General features: G+C 36.9%; 1 protein-coding gene across 3 annotated transcripts in view; it reads right to left on the bottom strand.

Moving 5' to 3' along the window:
* Window positions 1–7,980, bottom strand: part of LOC107571596 (interphotoreceptor matrix proteoglycan 2-like) — a 29,568-nt gene extending 21,588 nt beyond the window's left edge. For 2 of the 3 annotated variants that reach the window (XM_016257925.1, XM_016257927.1), the window contains exons 1-8: window positions 7,711–7,980; window positions 7,402–7,626; window positions 4,987–5,153; window positions 4,834–4,865; window positions 4,513–4,545; window positions 3,984–4,039; window positions 458–3,492; window positions 180–338 (exon numbers count right to left, since the gene is read on the bottom strand). In XM_016257925.1, coding sequence (XP_016113411.1) covers window positions 180–338; window positions 458–3,492; window positions 3,984–4,039; window positions 4,513–4,545; window positions 4,834–4,865; window positions 4,987–5,153; window positions 7,402–7,626; window positions 7,711–7,786 — 3,783 coding nt within the window. In that variant the 5' untranslated portion in view covers window positions 7,787–7,980. The remainder of the gene's footprint in view (window positions 1–179; window positions 339–457; window positions 3,493–3,983; window positions 4,040–4,512; window positions 4,546–4,833; window positions 4,866–4,986; window positions 5,154–7,401; window positions 7,627–7,710) is intronic. The other variant, XM_016257926.1, reaches the window with a different exon arrangement.
* Between the last annotated feature and the right edge of the window lie 2,729 nt (window positions 7,981–10,709).

Here is a 10,709-nt window from a genome sequence, read left to right as displayed (position 1 = left end):
ACTATATATATATATATATATATATATATATATATATATATATATATATATATATATATATATATATATATATATATTGGGAGTGAAGAAAGCTGACCTAGATAGCTGACCTAGACAACACACACTGTTGTCACTCGTCACCAAATACATAAATATGTAAATGTATAGATGCTGCTTACCTTATCAATGAACAGTTCGGATAGATGTTGATAGTAGTAACTTGATGGATCTCTCAGAGCATCATCATAACTTTCACCTCTTATCTTAATACTCAGCTCCACAATATGGTCGCTAGGACGTACTGGTCGGACCATAATGTCATCAATTTCATTTCCAATCTATATATATGAAAAAAAAGTAATGTTTAGAGGAACTCACAATTACAGAGTTAAAAATATACAGTATAGGTAACTAAAATGTCTTAAACAATTGTCTATTATAAATTCAATGTGCTCACCATGCTGTTTTCATTTAAAATATCATTAGAAATGTCCTGTGGCAAGTTTTGTAATGTGGTAGAGAAAGTCTTTTGAATAGTAGTTGTCAAGTCATTTAGTACAACCGTCATATCCTCGACTTTCAAGATAGGAGTTGGGATATCGTCTTCTGCAGGTTCTGGTTGGACCACATGCATGTCAGGTGTTTTAGGTACTGTCTCAGGCACCTCTGAAAGTTCAGATATTGACAAAGGTGTCTGAGATATGACCTCAGGTGTCTTCGAGATAGATACACTTGTCTCCAGTTCAGGTGCTTGAGATATAACTTTGGGAGCTTGAGATATGACATGAGTTGTCTCTGTCATGGCACCAGCTTCTGTAATGACCTTAGGTGTCTCTGTTGCAACTTCATGTGTCTCAGATAAGGAGTCTCCTCTGGTCTCATGCATATCTGTGATTTCTACTGCAACTTTGGGTGTGTCCTGTGGAATTTTTGATTTCTCTGTAACTTCATGTATGTCCTCATTTAGGGTTGTTGTCAGTACATCTTTTTCCAACTTAGTAGCAGTAAGATCTGGCATTGTGCCTTCAAAAACTTTGAAAAGTGTTTCCTCACCACCTTCATCCTTTTTAGTTGTGTCTTCTAACTTATCTTCCATACCTTCAGTTACAAACTCTACAATGTCAGTTTCAGGGGTACCAATGTCAAAAGAAGTATCAGGTGTGATCTTGGATGTGATTCCAGTTGTGGTCCGACTTGTGGTCTTAGTAGAAATTTCTGTTCTCTTAGTAGAAGTTCCTTCAGTACTTTTCTCAGATGATTCTTCTAAGATGACAGCTTCCGTTACATCACCCAATTCAACAGTCGCTTCACTTGTTCCTTCAACAAAATCTTCAAGCGTGTTTTCAAGAACCGTTACATCGTCTGTGGTAATGTCAAATTCAACCTCAGCAACTTCTGTTGGCTCTGTTGTCATCTCACCAGGATTTGCAATGGCAGTTATGTCCTTATCAACATGTTTGTCTTTCTCAGTAAACACAGTAGCTTCTGTAGTTTCCTGTGTCAATCTAGGTGTCTCACCAGCTGTCACATCAACAACTTCTGGGGTCTCAGTTATAATGTCCTCTTCCTTACCTAAATGATCCGCTTCAGCATCAAATGAGTCAACTATAAGCTCATGTGTTTCCTTTGACAATTCATGAGTACTCTCTGTCATGGTACCTGGTAGTTCTTCATCTGTTGTCACCTCTGGTGTAGGTTTAGTGTAGGGTGCCTCTTCCTCTTTGTCAAGTAATGTAACAATTGCAATGTCTTCAGGTCCACCCTCTGTTGATACTACCTCAGTGGATGTATTTACAGGTGTAGTGGGTGACAGAATTTCTGGCTTTGTGGTCACATGTGTGATTTCAACAACATCATTATCTGTCAGAGCTTTTGGCAGCCCTTCTGTGTGGGGATTAGGAGAAACCTCTTTCAGTTCTGTAGGAGTTGTCTGCGCTGGTTTCTCTGGTAAGACACTCTGAACAGGAGGTATTTCTGTAAGAGAGTCTACTGCATGTCTATCAGTAGACATCATTGTAGCTTCTGAAACATCTACATGCTGAATGGTAACAAGTGCTGATTTAACAGGAGTTTCACTAACACCCCATTCATCTTCAACCTCAGATTCGAAAATCAAATTTTCAATGGATTCTCTAGTGACTACCACAGGAGTATTAGAACTTATTCCTGGCAAGTCCCCAAGGGTTGTGGGAAGATCTGTCTCATACTTTCTCAAGGTGGAACCTACTGGAGTTCTACCAGTGGACATCAGTGTAGCCTCTGACACAACATCAGCTTCTACATATTGAATTGTAGCATCAGCTGATTTAAGAGGACCTTCAGTAACACCCTGCCCCATGTGCAGTTTAGTTACAGAAATAATCTCTTCAGTAGATTCACTGGTGATTTCTTTAGGAGTATTGGTACTTATCCTTACTGAGTCCTTGAAACTTGTGGGAATGCCATAATCATATTTTCCTGTAGTAGAATCTTCTGGACTTCTAGCACTTGTCATCAATGTAGACTCTGAGACAATGTCAAACTCTTCATGTGGAATGGTAACATCTGCTGTCTTAACAAGACCCTCAGTAACATTCTGTTTCACAGTAGCCTTCACAATGGCCTCATTTGTGAGTTCAGTAGGTGAACTAGTGATTATCTCTAGTAAGTTCTCAAAGGATGTGGGAAGAACATACTCATATTTTCCTGAAGTTGAATCTTCTGGAGTTCTATTAGTGGTCATTAATGTAGACTCAGAGACAATGTCCACCTCTTCATGTTGAATGGTAACACCTGCTGTCTTAACCAGACCCTGAGTAGCATCCTCTCCCATCTCCGGTTCCGATTCTGAATGAAGCTCTTCAGTGATTTGACTGATGATTACCGTAGGAGTATTATTGCTTATCCCTGGTGAGTCCTCCAAGGTTGTGGGAATATCATGCTCATGTTTTTTTGAATTATAATATTTTGGAGTTCTATCAGTGGTCAATAATGTAGACTTTGAGACAACGTCAGCTTCATGTTGAATGGAAACAACTGGACCATCAGTAACATCCTGTTCCAACTCTGTTTCTAAATAAAGCTTTCCAGTAAAATCATTGGTGACTACTGTAGGAGAAGTGCTTATTCCTAGCAAGTCCTCAAAGGTGGTGGGAATCTCATAATCATATGCTCTTGAAGTAAACTCCTCTGGAGTTCTGTCAGATTCTGAGACGATTTCAACCTCTTCATGTTGAACGGTGATATTTAATGCTTTGACAGGACCCTCAGTAGCATCCAGTTCGACCTCCAGTTCAGTTTCTGAAATAGGTTTCCCAGTGGCCACACTTGTGTGTTCTATAGGTGAACTAGTGCTTATCCCCGTTGAGGCCTCAAAGGCTGTGTCTGGCTCTGGAGTGACTCCAAGTGTCATCTGAAGCTCTGCAGCCATAGTGGTGATTAAGATTTGGTCTGCAGTGGTCTGTGGTGTGATATCCTGTGAATCTGTTACTGCCTCAAGAACCAGAACGCTGACTGGGTGAGGAAAAAGAAAGAAGAAAAGGGGGAAGTGACAGAAATAAAAGAAAATGTATGTCATAAGATGAAGTTACATCCATTAATTGCATGCTCTTATTTGTTTTCAGGACATCAGGGCCAAACATGTAGCCTATCGTTGAGGCTAATCCATGCACAACTAATTACTTACATTTTACTAAATGTAAGAACTCTGTCTAAGGATCCTGACACCGCTACTGCATTACAAGCTAATGAGTACCTAAAAAGGATTAAAAGTCTATTCTGAGAGCAGTGCATATCCTGAGCCAGAGAGCACTAGGTCTCTATTGATATGACTGCAGAGTCTCATACAGACATTAACAATAAAGATTAATCAGAGCATAACTTAAATCAACTGACTGCAAAATCCAGTAAATAGAAATAAGGCTTTCCAGGCTCATTAGGAACACAGATCCATTATTCAAGTGGCATATTGTTTTAAACAATGTAGTAAACTACTGTAGACTGACCTTCTTGGGTTGTGGCCACGCTTGCTTGTGTTGGTGCAGTAGTCGTTGTCTGATGTCTGCGAAAGAGAAGACAATTATAAATGCTTTCGAAGGCCAGGAACATACCCAAAATCTACAAAATCTAAACTTCTTACTGGCAACCAAGTTTAGTTCCCCCCCTTTAGGATATGAATTAAACCATAAACAGAGCTATGTCTCTAAAGCTAGTGGAAAGTGAACTAGCTTTAGCAGGGACTAAATGTATGACTGAAATTTCTGCAGTCTGAAGCCAGGGGTCTGTATCCAGCTTTTACTGTTAATAGGCGGTTTTGTCTGCAAAGCATCAGTGTGTGCTCTGAATTAGCTGCCTTAGCTGCCTTGCTAAGGAAGTGGTGTTTCAGATTATTCATTTAGTGTTAGTGTTATGTTACATATGATATAATCTGAGCTCCACACTGGACATTTGCAGATTGATTTATATTTAGGCTGCAGAGCAGAGCAGAGCACTACTGATTTGCACATTATGTTCTTTTATGCCCATGAGTCCTACCTGCATTCAGGTTGCCATGGACTGGTGGGTGCACTATCATAAGACACATATAGGAATGATTTGATTACACTGTTATTTTAGAAACAGCGGAATGTGACGTGGGTTCTTGTTTTTGTCTATATAGCACATTATTATTTATCCATTGAAATATGGATACATGTGTTGTGTTGACCAAGTTTGGTGGCAACTTGTGTGAGATGCAACAAGTATTTCCCTTCACAATATTATTATATTCATGTACGATGATATTAACATAGCACTTCATAGTGCTTCAAAGAAAACCATGGTATATGATGGTAGATGCTTATAAGCAGTTCTCACCTTGTTGATGTCATTGAAGCCGCTCCTACCCTCTGCAAAATACCATAAAAATGTGTTTGCTGTTTTTAATTTGTAAGAATTTTCAGTATCTTCTTTAAAGTGCTGATTCGAGAGTTATTTGTTCCATATCATGACATAAGCAAGGATACTTACACTTGAAATTAGAGCAAGGTGCTCAGCTGACTGGCTAAAGCTCCGGCCAATGTCAAACACGCTAACGCTACTATTTTGACATTTCCTCATCCAGATCTGGTACTCTTCTTTCTCAGGTAAGCGATCCCAAAAGATTTTGAAAGCCTCCCAAACTGTTTCCTGGCACACTGAGGCACACAAACAAATGCAGACAGATCTACAGATATCCCATAAGCATGCCAACCCATACAATAACACACACACACACAAGCTCTCAAATGTAGGAAAAAACAGGAACAGAAAAACAGCCAAAACATTGAGGAAAAGGTACCTATTTCTTTCTGAATATATTCTGACAAAGTATCAATAAAATAGTGTATAAAACAGTTTTTGTTTATTAGTGCATCGCTGCATTAGCTTTAGCAACATGCTAACCCCAAACTGGAATCAACAGTTAATTGCATCGTCAGAGCACTTTGTCATTTGAACAATGCACTTTGTAGAGTTGTTGTCTATGAGGGCACTCCAGAGAAGTCACTTAAGAGGTTCAATTTAATTTATGATGATGCTGCCAGTAAAGACAACAGACAGTAATGCAGCTCGCTAGGTTTTAAAAAAGAACTAGTGAACTATAAACAGCGTAGAAGACAAAATCTGCCAAAACACCAGCTATGAACTCTGCTGTAGTGGAAATTGACATCAATTTGAATGGATACCCCTTTCATTTAGAAGACAGAAATAACACAATTATTTCTTTATTTCTAAATTGAATAAAGAAAAAGCAATAACTAACATAATGGAAACATCTCTTATCCTTATCCACACACGTCAATTGGTCCAGACAAACGTAGTTTCTTTTATTTCTCAATTGTTGAACCAAAATTACTATTTTGGTACGTGTCGCATACTTTCTCAAAGTATCCTGCAAGTGGAAAATTAAATGCACAGATGGGGGATGTTAACCCTTGCTAAACATTTTGCGGCTCCAGTCGAAACGTTCCATCTACATCTGCCTGCCATACCGACTATGTATGACGACTACCAGAACTCAAGTGCGTAGGAGGGCAAAGGTCACAAGTTTTCCTGGCAGCGCGAAGGATCTGATCACCGTCAACAGTGATTCAGTAGCAGTGAGGAGTGAATGAGAAGCAATGAGGGAGAAACAGGGAATTCTGGCCTTTCCTACTGGAACGATACATGTTGACAGCATTTGACTTTAAAAGCTTTGTCAGACATCTCAAGCCTCTTGCTGACAGCCACGCCTTCATTATCTGCCTTAAAGGGACAGTTTACCTCAAAATAAAAATTATGTAATTATTTACTCAACCTCATGTTATTTGGATTCCATATGATTTCTAATTTTCCATGGAATCCAAGATAAGTTATTGAGTTGAATGTCTAGGCTACTGTTTTGCATACAACCAAAGTGAAAACATTTCACAAAGCATCATAATAGTAGTTCAAATGACTTGCACGCCTATATGCACTCTTAAAAAAAACAAAGGTTCTTTATTGGCATTTATGGTTCCATGAAGAACTTTTTAACAATCCACTGAACCTTTCCATTGCACAAAAAGTTCTTTAGATTTTTTTAAATGTTCACTAAAGGTTTTTTGAGGAACCCAAATATTTCTTCAATGGCGTTATTGCGAAAACACCTTTTTAAAACTTTATTTTTAAGAGTGTATGGTATTATTTTGCTTTAATTTTTGGATGAATTAATTTCTTTGGCATATAAAGTGGGGGAACACCAAATACTTAAATCAGTGTTTCACACAAATTGTATTTGTATTCAATTATAAAAATGCAAAAGACACGTTCACAAGTTGTCTCTGACTTTTGGACCCTGCTGTACATGTAATAAAGCACCAGAGTACCCTATAATAGGGTTCCGTGGCTAAACATAATCAACTTTCCACTGACACACTTTGAGAATAACCTTTATGTAAAACACTTGGTTCTCAAGTTTTCATAATTAGATTCACTAGGGTCATCTGGGTCCTATTAATGCAGCAGCGAGAAAGATTATTCTCAGCGGTGGTCTCCAATAGAGTTTAATACTTTGATTGCATCTAACTTCACAGGCTAATATGTGAACTTTAAAAAGAGCATGATGTGGAAAATTGTGTATTGAGCGTGTCTGAATATTTGTGCACGATTATAAGACAGAGACAAAGAGACAGTGTGTTTCTGACGTTTCGAAACCGTGGTTGAAATATGTGGTTACTTGGACGTTAATGGAATTGGTCAGGTTGGCTTAGTTTAATATTACTGATGAAAAGTAGAGAAGCATGAGCTAATTTTTCTCACATAATGATCTCAAAGAGCATCCATTTACACTACAGAAGTCATCTGCAACGTACTGTACCTTACAATTACCATTTTTGGCGACTATCCCAGAATCTCTCGAAAGCAACCGAAATGTCTGGTTCTTACCTCGCAGGTGAAAGTAGTTGAGATGATTCCGTATTGCCTGTTGCACTGTCTCATGTGAGCAAAGTTTAACTCCACTGGGAAACAGAAGGTCTCTTTTTTGTCTAGAAAGAGCTGCTTTCCCCTCACCAGACCAGGTTTTATCTTTTAATGGCACCAACGAGTGATTCAAAACTTCATTGGTGTCCAAAAAAGTTGTAAATCCATTTGGTAAATAATCCTCAGAATCTGATAAAGAACAAAGAACACATGGTCACAAGACTGCAGGCATCACAAAACTCCTCAAGGCCTTCATGTAGAGTAGATACATACCTGCATCTAGGGAAAAATGCCCGGAAAACAACAATACCAAAACCCACCAAATGCATTTAAAAGAGAAATCTGGCATAATGATTCCTTATTCCGGCACACTTTAAAGAAAAAGTTTCTTTAAGTTTTCAAAAGTAGTTTATTGACGGATGTAATTTGGGCATCCCTCCTTACAGTCCCAAAAACTTGTACATAGTTGAATTAATTAGTCTGCATTGTTACTAGATCCTTTCCTTGTCACGGAGGGATGCAATCACGTAGCTTTGAGCTGACGTCTCCACATGCAGCTTAGCAGATGGCTCTTTGGAAGATTTTTCTTGCCCGCTAATCCTGTTAGTTAATTCTTCTGAGGAAGCTTGTTGAGAAGTCAGTGATACTCCTTTATTTCCCACCTGTGGGATCCATCTGAATTGCCGAGACGTCCAATTTCAGTCCTGTAATTTGCGGGCTGATCCATTGAGGAGTTCAATTATGAGTGGCTTCCTTGCTGCCATTGTTTGCAATGGAATTTCAAGTTGCAATGATATCATTGATTAATTGTGCAATCTACCATGCAAGATCTCTTGCTAAGTGTTTGACTAGATGTGACATCCTGTAGGGTTAGCCCTTTGTCTACAAGTTTGCCACATGCTGTGACCGTACAGCTTACAGGAACTTCATCTTTACTGTGTTTTGGGTATTTTCCATCATGGCAAGGATCGTATGAACAGATGGCACAAGAGTGGGCCAAACAATTCCAGGTTTCGTAAGGTATCAATGGTTCGGTGGAGGAAATTAAAACCACAGCCGTTCATTCAACACATATTGAGTTGAATTAACTCTAAATTGCTGTTTGTAAAGGAGAGTTGTGCCGATAGACGATTGTATCGTATATCGACGATAGTCAGAGATATTGCCTATGGCCGATGCCTTTGACGATATCAAGATGATTATAATAATTATTATTATCAGTCTAGTATTATTATCTAATTAATATTAGGGCTTATTTGTTCCATCATATTTATTTTTTTTTTCACATTTTTACAGTGTTGCAAGTTATAACCAATCACACACGATGATTTTTTTGTTTGCGCAACGCTGACCTCATACGTCATCCTCCCGGAGCTGCTTCCATGTACAACTGTTGGCGCAAGCTACATTAAAGTGATTATTACGTTTTGAATATGGATATTTTTCTTACAAAAACGCATCGATTCGCTACAGAAGGCCTTTGTTCACCCCCCGGAGCCGTGTGAGACATTTTTTTATGGATGGGCGATTTTTATTTAAGTTCTTTTGGACTGAAGCATGCAACACCCGCTGAGTGGCATTAAACAGCTTGAAAGGTCAAAGACAATTTTTTATATAACTCCGACTGGATTCATCTGAAAGAAGAAAGGCATATACACCTAGGATGCCTCGGGGGTGAGTAAAACACAGCCTAATTTTCATTTTTGGGTGAACTAACCCTTTAAGCTGAACAGTCATTCTGGTAATAGACATTATGACAATAGTCACGGGTCCACTTATCACATCTTCTCACTTCAGCAGGAAGTTGTGTAAGCGTTTAGGTAACTTTGGCTTCGCCTGTGTATCAGTTGGTGTCCTGAATTAAAATAGCTTAGAGAAAGACAAAGGAAGGGTTGGAGCAGGTCGTCACGGCAGCATTCTAACACCTTGTCCTATTGAATTCAGATAGACCTATTTATAAAACAAGTCTTGCACTTTCTTTGTCTGCAACACTATGTCGAGTACAAAGGACAACGTTAGCGTCAGACAGTGACGGTGACATTTCAGGAAGGTTTAATGGTTAGAATTTAGTTATTGGATAAAATGGTAAGTCGTTGGACGCTCGCCCGGCAGAGATTTGGGCGATTATCCAGACAGTCAGATAAGCATTTAATCTTCAGTCACTTCCATTCACATTTACTGTACTCGGTTGATATTAGCAGAATATTTAGCAGAATTGATTTAGCAGAAAGCCACTTAAAGTTCATATGCACTTCTTAAAGAAGTAGTTCACCCACAATATGTTGAATGGAGATGTTTTGCGGATTTTCTGGCAGCTCTATTCCACACAATGAAAGTGAATGGGGATGCGGGCTGTTGAGTCTGAAGAAAATTTTTTTTTGAAAATGACTTTGACAAAAATGACAAAAAGGAGGTATTTATATATTTAAAAAGTATATTAAATGTATTGAATAAAGTACAAGCTAGCATTATTTAAATAAACAAACAAATACATGTCTGTGATGTAAATTATAATAATAACTAAAGTAAATGATCATAAATTATAAATTAATTTGTTATTAATATCAACAAATTAGTATTATTAATATTATTATTATTATATTACAAAAACAAGAATGTTTGCAGAAACTATATAATTTTGATGACATAATACTGAAAACTAATATTTAATAAATAAATTAATAATACAATATTTTTTTACAGCTATTACTGCTACTAAAACAAATATCTGATGGCTAAAACTATTTTTAAATGACTGTGATACAATAATAATAATAATAATAAATACATTATTATTAACTATTATTATTAGTAGTAATAATCAGCATCATAGTTTTCATATATTTTTACATTATTTCCTATTTTTTATTATTATTGTTATTTTATTAATACTAAAACAAGCATCTGATGTTTGAAGCTATTTTAAAATAATTTTGATGATGATGATGAGTCTGATGATGATGATAATAATAATAATAAAATTAATTCATACATTATGACTATTAGTAGTAGTAGTAGTAATCATCATCAATATATTTTTTAATTATTTAGTATTTTTAATTATTATTAATAATAATTATAAAACAATGATCTAATTGCTGAAGCTATTTTAAAGTAATTTTGATAATAATAATAATAATAATAATACAATTAATTAATATTTATATTATGAACTAATTGTATATATATATATATATATCTATCTATCTATCTATCTATCTATCTATCTATATATATATATATATATATATATATATAGCGGGACAGAGACA

Source organism: Sinocyclocheilus grahami, unplaced genomic scaffold (assembly GCF_001515645.1).
Source record: "Sinocyclocheilus grahami isolate Dianchi unplaced genomic scaffold, SAMN03320097.WGS_v1.1 scaffold1618.1, whole genome shotgun sequence".
Lineage (NCBI taxonomy): Eukaryota > Metazoa > Chordata > Actinopteri > Cypriniformes > Cyprinidae > Sinocyclocheilus > Sinocyclocheilus grahami.
This window is presented reverse-complemented; position numbering and strand designations above follow the sequence as displayed.